The 20,097-nt window shown below is 41.5% G+C and overlaps 1 protein-coding gene across 2 annotated transcripts in view; it reads right to left on the reverse strand.

Annotated features, from left to right (window-relative positions):
* Positions 1–20,097, reverse strand: part of llgl1 (LLGL scribble cell polarity complex component 1) — a 99,428-nt gene that overhangs the window by 50,421 nt on the left and 28,910 nt on the right. For both annotated transcript variants that reach the window (XM_080206622.1, XM_080206621.1), the window contains exons 3-5: positions 13,708–13,789; positions 11,777–11,907; positions 6,220–6,375 (exon numbers count right to left, since the gene is read on the reverse strand). In XM_080206622.1, coding sequence (XP_080062748.1) covers positions 6,220–6,375; positions 11,777–11,907; positions 13,708–13,789 — 369 coding nt within the window. The remainder of the gene's footprint in view (positions 1–6,219; positions 6,376–11,776; positions 11,908–13,707; positions 13,790–20,097) is intronic.

The following is a 20,097-nucleotide window of genomic DNA, read 5'->3' on the forward strand; positions in this document are numbered from 1 at the left end:
TGACTAGTGGTAGAGGGGGGCGGGAGGCAAAAATCACCTACATCCTAGATTTCAGGTCTGCCCCAAAGGGCATGGCTAAGCTCATGATAGATGAGTCCGAGGGTCAATAACTTGTTTGAATGTCAGGGGAGTGCAGAACAAGGATCATGCTCAGTTCCAACTTCACCAAATACCCAGAAATGAGCACTCATAACAGGAACCCCTCCCAAATCTGAGACAGCAAGACAAGCACTGTCTCCCACCAGACATTAGCTGAGAGCCCAGATCAGCATTCCAACAAGGCATCTTTCCGAGTGCCTCTCACAGCTGCACCATTGAGAAACCAGAGATGAAATATTTAAAGATTCCCAGAATTCACAATACCTGGGAGATGCTACAAGAGATAATCACAACTATCCACTAGGCTCTGGACACCGAGAATACCTGCAAGCGGTGCCCGATCCAGAGAGAAGGGCTGCAGTCCAACAAATGTTCATTCTCTCCTAGGTGAGTCATGGCTCAGTTGGTAGTCTTCTCTCCTTGAGGTAGGTTCAAGCTATACTCGAGACTGCAGCACAGAAGTCTAGGCAACACTTCCAGGGCAGTACTAAAGGACTGCTGCATTGTTGAAGGTGCTCCTTCAAAATCAGACCTTAAACCAAACTATCACCTGTCCCCTCAGATAGTGTAAGATGACCCGTGACATTATTTTGGATAGGAATGGGGCCTATAGTAGAGGATATGATAATTTTCCACATTTAATACAAAGCAAGTCTTGATTAGATTAGGGCTGTGATTCTCCAATCCCTCTGTGCTACTTCTTTAGAGAGGCAGGCCAGGAGATTGTATGTCTGCCGATTCGCAGGGTTTGAGAGTGTGTTCACATCCTGGTAGTGTCTCCCAGTGCCAGGTTGCTAGTAGCTTCTGCTCCGCACTGGAAATCAGCAGGGAAGCCCAAAGACCGTTAACATGGTAATTTTAATAAGAACTACGATCAGGAGTAGGCCATCTGGTCCCTCGAGCCTGCTCCGCCATTCAATAAGATCATGGCTGATCTTTTTATGGACTCAGCTCCACTTACCCACCCATTCACCACAACCCTTAATTCCGTTACTGTCCAAAAATTTATCTATCTTTGCCTTAAAAACGTTCAATGAACTAACCTCAACTGCTTCACGGGGCAGTGAATTCCAGATTCACAATCCTGCGTGTGAAGAAGTTCTTCCTCAACCTGCTTCCCCTTATTTTGAGGCTAAGCCCCTTAGTTTCACCTGCCAGTGGAAACAACTTCATTGCTTCAATCTTATCTATTCCCTTAATAATCTTACATGTTTCTATAAGATCTCCTCTCATCCTTCTGAATTCAATGAGTGAGCCCCAGTCTGCTCAGTGTCTCATCAGCCAATCCTCAACTTCAGAATCAACCTAGTGAATCTCCTCTGCACCCCCTCCAGTACCAGTATATCCTCTCTCAAGTATGGAGGCGAAAAATGTACAGTACTTCAGGTGTGGCCTCACCAGCACCTTATACAGCTGTAACATAACCTCGCTGTTTTTAAACTCCATTCCTCTAGCAATGAAGGATAAAATTCCATTTGCCACCTTAATTACTTGTTGCACCTGCAAACCAACTCCGATATTCTTGCACAAGGACACCCAGGTCCCTCTGCAAAGCAGCATGCTGCAATTTTTTACCATTTAAATAATACTCCATTTTGCTGTTATTCCTACCAGGATGGATGATCTCACATTAACCAACATCGTACTTCACATGCCAGACTCTCGCCCACCCACTTAGACTATCTATATCCCTTTGCAGACTTACAGCATCCTCTGCACACTTTGCTCTTCCACCCATCTTAGTATCATCTGTGAACTTTGACATACTACACTTAGTCCCCAACTCCAAATCGTCTATGTAAATCAAACAATTGCAGTCCCAACACTGATCCCTGAGGCACACCACGAGTCACCGATCGCCAACCAGAAAAACACCCATTTACCCCACTCTTTGCTTTGTTAGTTAACCAATCCTCTATTCTTGCTAATACATTACCCGTAACACGGTGCACATTTATCTTATGTAGCAACCTTTAGTGCAGTATCTTGTCAAATGCCTTCTGGAAATCTAGATACACCACATCCACAGGTTCCCCATTATCCACTGCACATCTAAAATGCTCATACAATTTGAATGTAATTGTCACAGGCCCGGTAGCGACCAACCCCAATCTCAGCATTGATAGATTGGCACACAAGCAGTGGCCCACTCAGCACGCTGATTTCAGCCTCTGCAGTGCATAGAGTGGGAGATTCTTTTGAGCGCCCAGCATGAATTGCTCCAGTTTTCACATGAATTCGAAAGAATTTTTTTTTTGAGAGAGAGAATTCCACCCTATATTTCAAGTTTGCAGATTGTACTATTTTAATTTCTTGTATTTATAGGCTTGCATCATGCAACTGCATGGTCCAAGTCCCAAATTCCAATGGGGAGACATAATGAGGTTTGGTCCTTGGGCTTGACAGAAAAAATGAAAGCAACTCAATGAGTTGATTTACATTCTGGAATTCTCAGCCCCTGAAGCCTGTTCAGACTGGGAATTTATTAAATTTAAAAATTGAGTGGCATGGGAGTCAAGAATTATGCAACCATGGCAAAGAAATTAAGGTAAGAAATAGAGGAATAATGTAATCACATGACAAAACAGGCTTGTATAATCTACCACTGCTATGAAAAGATATCCAAAAATCGGTTAGCTGAAAATCTGGATGAAAGGGGAGATTCAAAATTCAGTAGGATTAAAACTGAGGTATCAGAATTTTTGATTTCTAAAAACTGCTTCATATCAATAGTCTACATCTACAATCTAAAATTGACCTTCTGCATGAGCCTATCCTACAATCAGGGAACAAGTAGCAGTATGGATAACAAATTGGTCACTCGACAGTGAAGAAGAAGAATTAATTTTAGTTATTTGGACTGAAAAGATTCAACCATGGATATTCACTATTTGAATACTCAGGAATCAGAAGTACAATTTCAAATGACAGCAAATTAGGGAGTCTAGTTAATACAAAGGAGGACTGTGACAATTTACAGGAAGTCAGTAAATTTGGTAAGCAATTGACAGATGAACATCAATAAAGTACAAGTAATATATTTGGAAGAGAGATTAAAGGGCTCCTTAGAAATTGATGTCTAAATGGGGTTGGAAGTAGAGGGATCTGGGGATACAAATATGCAAATCACAAAATAGTAGCACAAGTTAATAAGTTCATTAAAAAAGCAGTGGAGTTCATTTCTAGAGAAAATAAACTGAAAAGTAAGAGGTTACATTCAATCTTTAGAGAACTTTGATTAGACCACACTGGATGGTCTAATCCAGTGTGCACAGCTGCAGTTACTGTAAGAAACATTACAGAAGCAAGATAGATTTACTGCAATACCTGAATTGAATAGGCTCATTTCTGTAGAAAACAGAAGACTGAGGTGTTGAGCTGATAGATGGCATCAATATTATCAAAAGTTTGATAGGGTAGTTGCGGAGAAGATATTGCCACTTGCAGTCAAAACTCTTTCACATCATGTCAGATTCATTTAACACAAATACCAACAACACCCAGCTCCACTTCACAACATCTCAAATTCTCCAGTTTTGATATTGTCAGACCGCATCATCAGACTTTTCATCCAGCTAAATACTGGTAAGACCAAAGCCATCATCTTCAGTTCCCTCCCCAATGCCTTCAACAAACTCCATTCCCTGGCCTCAAAGAAAATTACTGCTGATGCTGGAATCCAAAGACGACATGCTGGACAACCTCAGCAGGTCTGACAGCATCTGTGGAAAGAGAACAATGTTTGAAGTCTGGGTGACCCTTTGTCAGAGCCCCAGTCAAATTCTAAGACTGCTAGCAGCCAGTAAACATTGGTAGTGAGGTCAGGTGGCCCTGTGCAGGTATGGAGGAAAGCTCTATAACATTTGTACAGCCCACTTAGGGTAGAAGAAAATAGATGAAATGGAAATGGGAGCCAGACCAAATCAACTCAGCCATTAGCTCTGACAAAAATCTGGAACATCTGTGGAGCTAATTTGTTTGGGATATTTTAAGTAAAAGAACCAGAGTTGAATAATAAATTTAATCTGTAGCCATACATGGGCAATATAACTGATCAAATGTTGTGCTTACCCAGTAAGTCACTGGGAAGCTGGGGCAAATCCCATCTAACCATGCCAAACTTGTTCCTGTGGAAGCCTACTCATGTTATTCTCGCAAGGGTTGATTTCCCCCCCAGCTTTAAAATAAAATTGTTGCAAGTAAAAATGGAATTGCTGAAATGTGTTCCAATTACTGACAGTCACTGGGAATTTTGCCCGGGTTCTGTCTTACTGAAGATTAGAACATCTAGGGGCAATTGCAAAATACACCGCACTGAAGGTGCCAGAATATTAAACCTCGAAGTACGAACACATTATACACTGAACATTGACCACAGATCCAGTGCAATGTTCCATACCAAGTAATGTTTGGCCCTTGAAGGTACATGGCTGAATTTCATAATCAACACAAGAGACTTGGATAGGAAATACAACACAAGGTGATGGGAAACAGACAAGCTCTTGCAAAGACAGGGCAAAAAGTTACTCAAAATCAGTCCCAAGTGTTAGATTGAATACTCCTTATTCAAACTCTCAATTATTGCAGAGTGGCCAACAAACAGAGTCACTGTCATCGCCATAACTGAACAGACAGCATAAAATGAACACAGAAAAGAACATGAGCAAGGGACAAAATCTTGGATTGCAGAATATTGCTGTTTCACAGTTGAAATGAGCACAGTAATCAGATTTTATCCCTACAACACTGGGGTGATAGACTGATTGTTACACATTTGTCACTGACAGCAGGGACAACAGGGCCTCTATTAAGAAACACTGGCACATTATAGTACACTGCATTTGTCATGATTCCTTGAGCATATTTGGAATAATTTGCCATGCAGACCTCAAATACAATGCTGCACACTCTCTCTGCACTCCAGCATTGTCAGCTTCCTTTGGGAATCTCAAAAAAGTGAAGGTTGTTTTCCTTTTGCCAGACAAAGTCACCTTTTATTCCAATGCTGAAAAACAAGCTCATTTTACTATTAACTACAGTGGGTCCTACATGGCATGGCATAAGATCTAATGAGGTCAGGGCACCATCTGAAATATAGGTCAAAACATAGTTTCTGATTTTCCCTGAAATTGCTAAGGAATAAAATATTTTAGTTAAAAAAAAAACACTGATGCTGTGCACAGCTAAAGACAGACTCAGACTCCACAGGGGGAGGGGGAAAAGAGAAGGAGCAAGCCCGAAGAGTGGCAGAAAGCAGGGAAGGGGAAGGAGTTTTTGGGGTGGTGGAAGATAAGATGCAGAGTGTCATATTAGCAAACACTGGTGGCAGCCATTGATCAATTTTGAGTTACCAAGAACAGATCGGCAGGAACATCCTTACCCTTCCTCAAGATGGATGTCCTTTTTTCTGGAAGGGCACTTAGTTGCTCTAATGACAAGAACAAACTGAAACAACCTTGGTTCTGCAGAAGCTGCAGGACCTCAACATCCTTTCCTAACAGGAAAAATACAATCCACACAACTCAAATTAAACTCATGGAATGCAGCTGACTGGAATCTGCTCAATGATCTACTACGGAAAAGGGCAAAACATTTTAACTCCATACTGGGAATTTTGCCAACACAAAGGGATAACTTGCACAATCATTGACATGGTTTCATTTTTAAAATCCTCCCTTTCTAAGAACAGGAATGTTTTGCTGCTGATTGTAAAATAATATGCAACAGTAAAACTATTTCTCCTTCATCTGAATAGGAATCAATTCTCAGGTGTAAGCTTGGGTCAAGCACCAGACAATTCAATTATTAATAATTACAGACAGCGCACAAAAGAATCACCACAAACATCCTTGCCTTTTCTATTTTTCCCCTCCCCAAATAACAAACTCCAGGAACACTTAGCAAAGACCAAACCACTTGGTAGTAGAGTTAAAAAAATCAATCCAACATCTAACATTTTATCAATTCACCATTTAAGCAATTCCAGGAACAATTGTGTCCAGCAGTAAACTATTAGTTTGATCTTATTCAAGACTGCATGACATTGAAGTTATAAACAGCACTAAGCAACAAGTTGAAGAGAAATGTTACACACATTATGAAAATCTAGCACACACTTACCTCTGTAAAACTTCATCCTGAAAAAGAGTTTTGCTATCCAACAGATGCAGTGATGGTAGATCCAGGAAATACACACCTCCACCTTCTGTGCCCAAACATGCCATGTCACAGCAAGACTTCAACAGGATCACAGTGATTCTGGTAATGCTGGGAGAACTGTATAAAAGGAAAATGTTACATTTTAGCATCCAATGTCTGTCATATTCGGAAAACATCCATCTTTAAAAAGGTAAGAGTTTCTCCATGTTAATTTGTATCAATTTAGAGATCACCAGCAAAAATATCATATCAAGACAGTTTTTGTCTGCTGCTGGTTTAGTTCCAAAATGTCTAATGTTTTTGGAAGCCAAAGAGTACAGGATTGAACGGAGAATTCAGATTCACTACATCTCACTCAAAAGTCTGTAGATTTAATAGAATGGGGATCAATTGAAGCTTACACGCAAGTGGAACTTTTCCCTTCTAAAAGATGTCCATTCCTCTCCCTGGAGGCAGCTTCACATGACATGTTTTACTAAAGGCACTAGGTAAGTCGTTGCAGGTTTCCATCAGTATCAGCAGTCCTCTTATGCCATCCAAGGGGACAGTCTTTTCATACAAGCATTAGTAGTAGGATATTCAACCAGGGAGAGACACCACCTGACCTTGCGTTTACCCAATCACCATACAATACTACCTTCATCTCCATTGCTGCAAAGTGCAAACAGAAAGTTGGTTGATTTCTTTTCCACACTCCTACAAACATGAATAGCAAAACCATTTCTTCCAATAGTTTATTGAAAAATGAGCTAAGTCAGTATAAACCAAGAATTCAACCTGGCTAAGAGATAGCATCATTTATGAGACATCAGGACAATAGTATTCACACTGGTCTGGAAACAACTCAAAAGTTTAGACCGTTTCCGTCCCATTAGAACTCAGGACAACATGGTGGCACAGCACTTCACAGTACCAGGGACCTGGGTCAGTGTCTGTGGCGAGTTTGTATGTTCTCCCCATGTATGTGTTTCCTCCTGGTGTTCTGGTTTTCTCCCACGATCCAAAAGACATGTTGGTCAGGTGCAATGTTCATGCTAAATGCTCCCTCGCTACCCAAACAGGTACTGGAGTGCAGCAACTAAGGAAATTACACAGTAACTTTATTGTAGTGTTAATGTAAGCCTCCTTGTGACAAAAATAAATCTAAACATTATACACTGCAGGTCCAGCAACCAGTAAATTTTAATAGCATCTTCAGCCAGGATACAAGATGGAAAAATCTTTCCAGGATGATTAACCATGAAGTGACACAGGAGTGTGCCAATGCAAGAATTTGGTAGTGGGAAGATAAAGCTGAAGTTAAGCTTCAACATCCAAGAACAAAAAACAAACACATTTGCAACAGTCAGGATACAGTCTCTCAGGAATAGAAGCATGTGACTAAGAATTTGTCAATATGGTTTCAGAAAGCAGCTTTGGTAGGAAAAAGCTTCCTGCTATAAAAAAGGATCTGGTGCCAAAACCACTTCTCCATTCGAGCAGCCAATCCTAGTTTGGAGCACCACACATATTAAAGTCAATAACTGTAAATTGTTAATCCAGTTTCCAATAATGGCTGCAAGTCTGCAATTCCACCTCACCACTGCAGAAACTGTTTACTGCAACTTCAAAGGATTAAAGAGCAAAAGCAAAAAGTTGTACCACCAAATGTTTCAAATAAAAACAAAGGCCTGTGATTCAACAATTACCAATTGAAAGCAGGTCCTTGATTTCCCACTAGTCTGGTTACAAAGTATTTTTAAAAGCACTGATGGTCAGTGCATGCAATAGGACTAGCATGAGAAAGAGTGGGGAGGGAGTGCCTTTGCCTGGCATGCTTGCCTTCATCAGCTGGGGCATTGAGTTTATAAATTGGCACGTCATGTTGCAGCTTTATAGAAGCTTAGTTAGGCTGCACTTGGAATGAAGTGTTTAATTCTGGTTACCACGCTACCAGAAGGATGTGAAGGCTTTGGAAAGGGTACAAAAGAGATTTACCAGGATGTGGCCTGATATGGAAGGCATTAGATACGAGGAGAGGTTGAAGAAACTTGGTTTGTTCTTACTGGAACAATGGAGGTTGAGGGGCAACCTGATGTAAGTCTGCAAGATTATGAGGGGCAAGGGTAGAGTGAATAATCAGAAGCTTTTTCCCAGGGTTGAAGCGTCAATTACTAGGGGGCATAAGTTTAAGGTGCAAGGACAAGGTTTAAAGGAAACATACGAGGAAGTTTTTTTGAGGGTGGTGGGTGCCTGGAACTCACTGCTGGGAGGGGTAGTGGAAGCAGAAATGATAGAGACTTTTTAAGGGGCATCTTGACAAATACATGAATAGAATGGGAATAGAGGGATATGGTCCCAGGAATGATAGGGGGCTTTAGTTAAGTGCAGCATGGCCAGTGCAGGCTTGGAGGGCTGAAGGGCCTCTTCCTGTCCTATAATTTTCTTTGTTCTTTGGAAATTAGGCCATGGAATAACCAGGCTTGGAATTTGTGCAAAATTGAAATATCACTTGGAAAAACTACAAGCAATTTAGCAAGGGAGCAAATATGAACCAAAGAGATTTGAAAGAGTACAGCAATTTGCACAGTAATGCACACAAGCATCTGCAAAAAAGGATTATTTGGCTTCATATGGAAGTTCACAGCCAAGCTAAAATCAGATCTCATCTGTGTTCGTATCAGTGAAACAACAAACCTCACCAAAAGTCAGCCACAATTTTTGTAGAAGATGGAAGGCAGTGAAGAGCCCAGGAGCCAAGACCTTAAACAAATGGAACTTTGGTGTGATGGGATCCTGACTTAAAAACAGGCAAGTACCAATGTTCATATTTCTCTGTAGTCTACCAATGGATTTTTTAAAAAAAAATCTACAAATTGAATGGAGTCACCCTTCACATTCCAAGACCAGTGACATATGGTGCATTAGTTCATTTGGAGATGATGGCTCCTGATTACTAAATTCCATGGTGTGGAAATGCCAGTGTTGGACTGTGGTAAGCACAGTAAGAAGTCTCACAACACCAGGTTAAAATCCAACCTGTTGGACTTTAACCTGGTGTTGTGAGACTTCTTACCATACTAAATTCTAAGCAGCTTTAAACACACACGGTCTCATTTTCTGCAATTCCATGTCTATGTCCAGGTCCTACATATTGCAGAGCTCCTCTCATTGGATAATCGTTCAGAACTAGGCTGTTGTAAACAAGTCCTCAACACAGTTCACTTTTACAATACAAAGAACAAAGAACAACCCAGCACGGGAAACAGGCCCTTCGGCCCAACGAGCCCGCGCCGCCGCATCACCCTACACCTATTCTACCCTGCATGTCTACGAATGGGACCCTACTCAGTCAGATTCAGGGAAGAAATAGTGTCAATTTGGTAAAAACCGATTAGCCTAAGAGCACATCTTTGGGGTGTGGGAGGAAACCGGAGCGCCCGGAGGAAACCCACGCAACCACAGGGAGAATGCGCAAACTCCCACAGACACAGGCCCAAATCCATGTGTCTGCACAGCCAGCAGTGCTAGTCACTGAGCTGTTGCGGCGCCCGTCTACCGGTCCAGGATCAAGCACACACAGACATGAAGTACTAGGCCACTCCTGGACTTCCAAGAGCAGCCCACGCACGACCCGCCGTGTGCATGCCCCTCGCTTGACGCGAGGTGGACCTCCACCTGTGGAATAAAGACAAAAAATATTAATCATACACCCTGCCTGTTGTTACCACCACTCCCCCCATCAAACCTTTTCAGTACATACCCCCACCTATCTTTGCTTTTACCTTCCAACTATCTCATATGCGACTCATTCCACAGGATACCCATCTTCAGCCAGTTGGACCAATTCATTATTCCTGGCCCCGCACCACCTCTGCTGCAAAATCCTGAATATTTACACCCACTAGTTTTGAACATTCGAATATACACAAACTTTCAACTGAAAATGCCATTTCTGAAAATTAGCTTCCATTTAGAACTGTAAACATGCAATTGGTGGCTATAAGATCCAAAAAGATCAGTACATACTAAACATAGCAAAAAGAGTTCCAGTGAATAAGATTACATCCAAAATTGAATTAGTTAAATTGTTAACATGTTTTTGAAACAAACAGGTAAAATGAGCTTATAAAGCAAACACGTGTTTTTTTCCCCCCCCCACGATAACCAATTTCTCTCTTAAGCAAACGTCCATGAGACAGTAGGAAAATATAGCCCTTCAACCATGCGAACCACAAAGAAAAGCAAAAACAGATATAGTGCAATGTATAGTGTGTACACACAGAATTTTTGATTTAAGATTGAGGTTAGTGCTAAGATGTCCACTTACTCTAAGAATTTGCTCTATTCTGGGGTGTAAGATTTTCCACACTTTTAATTCTGATACCAAGATGCTACTCCAGTTCAGGACAAAAAGCTCCCAGCTCCTACTTACAAGTGTTTATGTGAAAATGAGTTTGCCAAATCTCAATCTAATTCCTGGTGAAGGGGCCTACAGCATAAAATTACCCAATCTAACAGGAAATTATCTAACTGGTGCTGAAACACAGTAAACAGCTGGTCTGGAAATGTCACTAGCAGTAGAGGTTAGGTCCCAGGCTTATTTTTGAAGGCAATACAGAAGCAACTTTGACTGGTATCCAGCTAAACCACTACTTGGTTGAGAATACTTTGGACAGATTTGAATGCATCCGAAGTGAGAAAGCACCATCCACCTAGATGGAGCAATATATTTCACTATCAGTTGAACAAAGCTTCCCAAAAAACTTGCAGGGCCCAGGCAGGCATTTAGGATTAAAATGAAATCTTTTCAAAAGGATTAAAAAAGGAATTGAGATTGCTAAATGAGGCAGATTACTTGCAATGACTGTTCCAGCAAGCTCATCTCCATTCTGAATGCTGTTTGCAGTGTGAGCTACAACAATGGGCTAAATGGCCCCATTTTGCACTGTATGATTATATGATTACCTTCTTAAATGGCTGCAATGTGTCATGATGCTATTTTGAAAAGCAGCATACCCTCAATGCCTTGGGCCAACATTTATCCCTCAAATCAACATCACAAGAACAATTCTGATTATATTGTTGTTTGTGGGAGTTTGCTGAATGCCATCGGGCTATTTGTCTACATTACAGCAGGGATTAGTCTCCTCTTTTCCATGTTGTCTGCTTTAATACTGAGGATCTTCAAACCACAGCTTATGCTGTGATTTTAATACAGGACAGGGTAAGCAGACCCTAAGTCTCAGATAAACGCTGATTGAACCTTGTGCTGACGGCATGATTCTCGATCACACGCCAATCTAGCCAACTAAGCTAACAGCACAATAAATAATGGGAACAGGCAGGGAAGAGCCAGCACCACAGATACACGAGACAAAGCACTGAACTGCAACCAGTTTGTTGATTTCAAAACAAAACACTTAAGTTTTATTTGCCTGTAAAATACAAACAGAGCTATCTAACTTGTCCTCATTTGTTTCGTAGCTAAGGTTATCTCTGGACCACTGGACTAAAGTCATAAGAAAAGAAGTTGTACTTAGCACAGTCGAACCCTGGTCGTCCAGGGAGTGTCAAAGTGCAGATCTCTTCCAAGTGAGAATAGCTGTTCCTTTGATTAATCTCCCAGAGGTGAATGGAATTATCATCCAGCAGAGACAACAGACGGCCCTGGGAAAAGATACAAAATAGAATCAATTACAACATGGGCATGTTTACCTGACCAGTGGCTTCATGAAATGCATTATGCCATTCAGCCTCATTGTATGCTGACTTTGGTGGTCAGCTGGAATTAGTTGCAGGTTAGGGTTACAGAAAGAATTCAGTTTCCACTTCTAACCAAAAATGCATGTATAGATTATGGGGAGGAAATGAGTGAGCTCAGCTGTGAAGCTGAATGCTGTCAGCCAATGCACACTTGCACAACACTGAGCAAGGCAGTGGAGGGCAGTCAACAAATGACCCATCACATCAGATCCTTCAAGAGCAGAGGTAGAATGCTGCATTAAAAAAAAAACTCATCTTATACTGCAACAACTCATTCATTCCTATAAAGAACTTCATGTTCAGTTTTGCTTAGAGATAAAGAATCAGTTTGAAATTGCAGAAATCTGCAGGGCTATTGTTCACTTGTGTTCAAGACTGAAACCCACCTCCGCGCCAGTTTGAGATTATGACCCTGCCTGTGGACTGTATTCCAAATGATCAAAGGCCAGTTGTGTCACTACATCTCAAGCAAAGAGCAAAGTTGGGAAGGCAGGCATTCACGAATAACCTCAGCTGATACAGGAACTGCACCTACACTATAGGCACCATGAACCAACCATCCAGTCAACTGAGCTAACCGACTTCTGGGAAAGAAAGTACCAGATGAACAGAGGCTTCTTGAGGTAGAGAGGTTCTTTCTGCTTAGAAAGGATAGCAGAACTAGAGGGCATAGCATCAAAAAAAAAGCAGGGGGAGCAGTTTAGAACAGAGTTGAGGAGGGATTTCTTCACTCAAAAGAGTGTGAATCTCTGGAATTCCCTGTCCATTGAAGTGGTGGAGGCTACTTCGTTGAATACAAGTCACGGGTAGATAGATTTCTGACAGACAAGGGAATTAAGGGTTATGGGGAGAAGGCGGGAAAGTGGAACTGATCCACCTCAAAATCAGCCATGATCTTATTGAATGGCAGGGAAGGCTCAAAGGGCTAGATGGCCTACTCCTGCTCCTATTTCTTACGTTCTTTCCACTTTGAGGAGGAGAGCTGACTGATGGCATTTTAACCCAAAGATCACTGCACTGTGGGTGAGGGGCAGGGTTGAGAAAACCAGGTGAGATAACCTCAGCCAGTACTGTAAATGAATCTGGCCTGTTGGTGTTGCAATCACAAAGATGTTGTCTGGCCAACTGAGCTTACATACTTTAACCAAGTCATCTTTTGATTTCCAAACTGCCTCAAGCTTTGAACTGGTTGCACATGAAAACTATCGAATTTTAGAATCCAGTTCATTTATGTAAATGAGACATATCATTGTCCCAATCCTGAGCATGAAGTAACTCCCACTATGTAAAGTTTGAAAGTTTATTTTGTTGGTGTCACAAGTAGGCTTATATTATATTACTGCAATGGAATTACTGTGAAAATCCCCTGTTCTTCCTCCCTGAACCCAAACAGAGGAAAACCTTGAAGATCGGAGTTTTCTGCCTGCAAGCATAAGAGCATAAGAAATAGGAGCAGGAGTAGGCCATCTAGCCCTTCGAGCCTGCCCCGCCATTCAATAAGAAGCAGGTCTTTAACAATTATTCACCAAACCACAGCCAAGTGCCATGATTTTTTTTTAAAACCACAAGGAGGAAGACCTATAGTTTACCTCAACCAGAGCAGACTCAAGTCCAATGCTGTAGGTATTAATCTAATATGGTTTCCTACCTTTCTGCAAATCACACCATTTATTCTTTGAGGAAGGTTGTACAATGTTACTGTACCTGTCCCGGTAAAAAGTGCATCTGTGTCACAGTTGCTGCTTCTTTGTGTAGACCTGTAAACTCCACACCTGGTGTTCCATATCTTAAAATGATAGGTCAAGGATGAAAACAAAAAAATTACAAGATTATCACCTCAAATAATAAAATGTATTCCATACTGCTTTCTTTTCCAGTTTTTGACTTGCATCCTTTGTCCTCCTACACAATAGAGGTCATGTAGACTGCAATAAAGGCATGCTGTCATCCTGTTCATTCAGTGCCATCAGTGCTGAAAGACCAACTATCCTATCACTCCAATTGAATAAGTTATTAAATCTCAGTTGTACCTCAACAGAATTCAAGAGGACAAAACTATTCTCTTCTCCCTTTTTAAAGTACTGGTTTAATCTTAATCTGGTCCCCATTTTCCAAGAAGTGACAAATCAGACAAGACCTGATTTCAGCTGAAAGTAGTTTAAAACCAGCAAGGAAATTTTGAGCGTTTTGAATATCAAAGCTAACCAAGCAAGTTCCTCCAAAAAAAATCCCTCAGATTACAGGAGCATCCTTACCTATTGGGTCATAGCTTTCTACACTTCCAGAATCCGCACATTCTGCACCTTACTGTAGACCACACCACTTAAAACTACTGTTCAAACAAAGCTGGATCTTGATTGCCTATAATTTAGGCACAATAAGTTTTGCAACATTTATAAAATGGATGATACCCAAGTCAAGAGGTGGCTAAACCAAGTTCCAGATAACAAAGTAAAATTGCCAGATTCATGGCGACGAGCAAGAGGCAGTAAATAAACAAAAGCAGTTTGTCAACACTCAGTATCTAGGGGCTTGCAAGAATGGGCCTTGTAGCCAGAGGAATAGCCAGTAGTAGCTATACTAGAATTTGGCTGGTACATGCTTTCACCAGCAAAACAAAGAGAGCATCTTCAACAGGAAGAGAAGGAAAAGGAAGTAATTAAACAAAAAAAATGCAAACCATTTATCTGTAATCTGCAGACAAGATGTTTTATCAAGCAAAAGTTATTTGAAGTATGTTGAAGTTCTCCTGTTGGTGGATAAGCCCATCAGTAATTGGTTTTTGCACAAAGTGGGACAGCCAAGAGCAGCACAGCAGGATACTCCGAGCAAGGCAATTATAGGGGCTTGTGATATTACTGCAGATTTACAGATGAACCATCTGCAGGTAATTATAGGGAAATTAAACTGCATTGCATATTTTACAACAGAAAAATCAAAACATTTTATTTTGCAACACCACACAACAACAAATCATCAAAAAAAGGGCCAACTGTTACAGGTCCTTCTTACCAAGGACTCCAGAAACATCAATGGAATTCATTTACTTTTCAAATACTAGTTAACTTGAGGACAACTCTGCCCCACATTCTGAACTAATTAAAGCTTTTTAAGCTAAGACCATTATTGGAATACCCACTCTCAATGTTTTCCAGCAGTGTGATCCATTTTTTCCAGAAGCAGTTTATTTCATTAAAATAGCTTACGCAGTACCTCGATGTCATGGAGGGACAGAATGTGTACTCATGCCCATTACACTAAGTTCCTGATCTTACATTAGTGCAGGAAGGCACTAAGCAGCATAGGGGAAAAACAAGGGGAATTCTCAGGCTTTGTTCACACATCCTTTAGGTATTGGGAATTGGAACAGCATTAAACAGCACCAGAGTTGATTAAGGTTTGGCTACAAATGTTCTGAGATGCACCATCTCAGAAGAGAGGAATGCTGCTTCTAATTTCTTCCTTGTGCCTCTTGTTTGCCTGGCTAGCCACCGTTCATAAGCTTGAGGTCATCCAAGACTCTGGTGCCCATGTCCTAATTCACTCCCTGTTCATCCATTACCACTTTGCCTGTAGTCTACCAACACTTCAAGAATTTCACCTTTTGAGCTAAAATCCCTTGGTAGATTTGTCCCTCTTACCCAACCTCCATCCTGAAACAGAGCACTGCATTCCTCAATTCTGGTGCATCCCAAATTTCACCACAATAGTGAACAGCAAGTATGAGCATCACTGTCAAACTTGACTCTTTCCTATTTGATCTCTGTACTAGCACTGCTACTCATGAAGTGGAGATGCTGGCTAGCACAGAAGTAACCGACAAACAGTTCTCTCTTCCACCTTGCCAGAGGAAACCAATTGTAGAATCTTCATTATAGCCACATATTAATTCAGTAGACACTGGAAATTGTTTGAAGTTTGTTAGTCTCACAAGCAGGCTTACATTAACAATGCAAAGAAGTTACTGTGAAATTCCCCAGTCACCACACTCCACCACCTGTTTGGGTACACCAAGGGAGAATTTAGCATGGCCAATGCACCAAACCAGCATGACTTTTGAACAGGGGAAACCAGAGCACCCCAAAGAAACCGACATAGTGACCCAAGCTGGGAATCAAACCCTGGCACTGAGGCAGCAATGCTGAGCCCAGTCTGTACCGCCCTGTCAAGATTGCTTATTCAAATTAGAATCCACATGTCACAACAGTTTTGTTTTACTAGAAAAAGTTTGAGTGCAACATATATTCTAAGAAATCATTATGGTCCCATGACATAGTCATCAGATAAAACAGGATTTAGAACAAGAACCAGAAATACACATACCCCACGAAGATTCAATTCTGTGTATCAGGATCAAACTTAAGTCTGTATGTGTAAGGAAACCAGTGAATGAACAATCTGGACCAGATTGAGGAAGGACAAGAAGGAAATCAAGCAACATTTAAGATATGCCACAGTTTAAAGAGTTATGCACTTTGGGGCTGAACATTCACTCCAGTGCCAACAACATGCACCTCTTTCTGATAACGCCAAACAGGATTGAGCCAGGGTAGGGCACTGGCTCTCAAACAGCACTGAACAAATGCTCACCACAATAAAAGGATTCTTCAACTGTGCTTTAAAGGGCTGTGCCAGATGGATCGTCAGCATCTTAGTCTATCCCAAAGGACATCAGCCACATCATCTCCAGACCTAGGAGAGGGAAGGGTGGGGTCTCCCACTTCTACATTACTTCAGCCGTCTTTACTGAAAGAATATGGATATTTGCCAAGGACAGAGTCAAACAGAGCTGGAAGGCTGCCAGCACCCTCAGAAATGAGTCCAACTTCTGATGGAGAAAAATGTAAACTGTAGAGCAGATGTGCTTAACAACGCAAAATGGCCAGGGGAGCAGGAGCAGGGTCAGTTTACTACAAAAAAGTGAAGTCAATCAAAATAAACATTATATTGAAACTTTTTTAAATTTAAGATAAACCCTGAAAAACTGATGCTCCAAGTGTGTGGATTTACTTTTCACATCAACATTCAAGGTGATCTGAAATGAGACAGAGCTCCCTACCCCCAAACATTCAGTTCAAGGTTGTGGATGGATTCTGTTGGAACAGTGTCCAAGATACAATCATATAGTACTGCTGAGAGTTGGATTTGCCAAATTAAACAGTTATCACATTGCTAGTGTTGCATTTTATTTCATTGTTGAGTGCCTGGCTTACCAATTACTGTAACACAAGCTTTTCCATCTGCTTAGATTATGAAGAATTAGTCTTCTCCTTCACAATGGGGCTTTAAAAAACTGATAAGCATCAAAAAGGTTATGATCAAGACATCAGCCTAAGCCAAGGAACACACTGCAGTTTCTAGGTCTTATTTGGCAAATCAATTCTGCAAGTCAGCTGTACTTCACTGAGAAGCAGCAATTCTCCCTCATTCCACGATTTCTAACTTGGCCTTAAACAACAAGAGCCAGAATAATAATCTGCTCTCTTGGCCAGGAAACAAATTAAATGTAGGATATAGAGGAACACCACCTTCAGCCTACTACTGGCACAGATTATGCACATGCCTACCCTATTGTTGGCTAACTATGGAGACTTAATGCTGAAGGAAAAACAGTTTAATCCATAACATCATTCTTATCTCTCGTCTTTAGTAACTTTAAGGAAATAGAATTTGGGGAGCACGCAAAATGACTAAAGCTGATTCATCATTGAACAAAGTCCTCTTTTCTGCTTGACCCCATAATACTTGATTACCTTTGTCAAAATATCTAGAAATCACGATTTTCAGCATTGGGTGATGCCTATCTTAACTATTCTGAATTTCATTCTTCCCAGGACAGTGTGCAAGCATTCTATATGCCCATATTTCAAAGGCATTTAATTATTTGGATGCCTACAGTGCAGGTTTCACTGTTATAGAGAGCATTGACAAGGCAATCATTTTGTTTTGTTGAAAGCATGTCTTTCTATTTCAATTCTTCTGACCATTTCAACATCAGATTTAGCATCTTCTGTGAATATCTGTAAGTCAACTCAACACTAGAGACACCTGCATCCCATGAACAGGTAAAATAATTCCTATGATCTTCTGACTATACATGTGCAACAAGACTATTGCCAACTAGCAACAGTGTCCAACTCTACCCCATGCCTCAGCTCACATTCTCCTGAAACCATACCCATTACATTCAGATGACTATTCCAACACACTGATCAGCCAGCCTCCCTCATTCTGTTCTCTAATTCAGAGATCACCCAAAACTCTGCTACATATATCCTTACTCACAGCAAGTTCCAATCACCCATGATGCTTCACTTATATTGGTCACCAATTAAATCAACTCCTTGATCTCAAATCTCCCTTTTTGAAATTCTGAGCTCTCCTCCTCCTGCCCCAAAATCTAAGACATCTGTGCTCATCTAAATTATGACCCCTCAATTTTAATTGCTCTGACCTTGGCAGCCAAGCCTTCAGTTGTTGTGGCCCCAAATTCCCTTTTGAAATCTCTATTCTTTTTCCTCTTTTAACATGCCCTATAAAACGTCTGACCAAGTTTTTCTTTAAACCATCGACCCAATATCATGTGCTGCACTAGAGGGTGATGGAGGCAGGTACCTGCACAACATTTACAGCCATAGAGATATGCAGCATGGAAACAGGCCCTTCAGCCCAACTCATCCATGCCAACCAAATTTCCTAAACGGAACTAGACCCATATCCCTCTAACCAAAAGATAAAATGCTGGAAAATCTCAAAATCTGGCAACATTACATGGAGAAAAACTGCAGCAGGCGACAGTGCAGAGGGACCTCGGGGTCCTTGTGCATGAGTCGCAAAAACCCAGCCTGCAGGTGCAGCAGGTGGTCAGGAAGGCTAATGGGATGTTGCCCTTCATAGCGAGGGGGATTGAATATAAAAGTAGGGAGGTCTTGCTGTGGCTGTATAGGGCATTGGTGAGGCCGCAGCTGGAGTACTGTGTGCAGTTTTGGGCGCCGTACTTACGCAAGGATATTTTGGCCTTGGAGGGAGTGCAGAGGAGGTTTACTAGGCTGATGCCGGAGTTGAGGGGGTTGAGCTATGAGGAGAGGCTGAATAAACTAGGCTTGTACTCGTTGGAGTTCAGAAGAATGAGGGGAGATCTCATTGAGACGTATAAGATGATGAATGGGATGGATAGGATAGAGGTGGAGAGATTCTTCCCGCTCAGGAAGGACAGTAGGACTAGGGGGCACAGCCTCAAGATAAAGGGGGGGTGCGGTTTAGGACGGAGTTGAGGAAGAACTTCTTCACTCAAAGGGTGGTGAATCTCTGGAATTCTCTGCCCGTTGAAGTGGAGGAGGCTACCTCGCTAAATATTTTTAAGACACGGGTTGATGGGTTTTTGATAAGAGAGGGGATTAAGGGTTATGGGGAGGGGGCGGGAATGTGGAACTGAGCCACGACAGATCAGCCATGATCTTATTGAATGGCGGGGCAGGCTCGAAGGGCCAGATGGCCTACTCCTGCTCCTATTTCTTATGTTCTTATTTGTAAAGAGAAAAAAAAAAGAGCTTTATCAGCTTTGACAAAGGGTCACCTCGACTCGAAGCGTCAGCTCTTTTCTTTCTCTTCTCACCTTAAACCTATGCCCTCTAGTTTTGGACTCTTATGCTGGGGAAAGACCTTGGCTATTCACGTTACCTATGCTTCTCATGATTTCATAAACCTCTAAGGTCACTCCTCATCCTCCTATGCACCAGGGAAAATAGTTCCAGCCTATCCATATAATTTAAGGAGCACCCGGACTAGTATTTAAATGGTCAAGGCATAGCAGACTCTGATAGTGCTAGTAAATGGGATTAGTATAGATTGGTATTTGATTGCCAGCAGTCATGGCTGGCTGAAGGGAAACTTCTGTGCTGTATAACTCGATGTCAAATTTGCTTTACAGGACTCCTATAAAGCACTTAGGAGTATCTTATCATATTAGAAGTACTACGGGGTCAATTTTGCACCCACATTAGCTATGACCATAAATAAATTCATGAGGATTGAAAACAAGATCTCGTTTTGTAATTTCCCCACCCCTTGCTGCCAATGTCAAGTGGGAATCTC

The sequence above is a fragment of the Carcharhinus amblyrhynchos genome, chromosome 18 (genome assembly GCF_965287045.1).
Source record: "Carcharhinus amblyrhynchos chromosome 18, sCarAmb.v2.hapA, whole genome shotgun sequence".
Classification (NCBI taxonomy): Eukaryota; Metazoa; Chordata; class Chondrichthyes; order Carcharhiniformes; family Carcharhinidae; genus Carcharhinus; species Carcharhinus amblyrhynchos.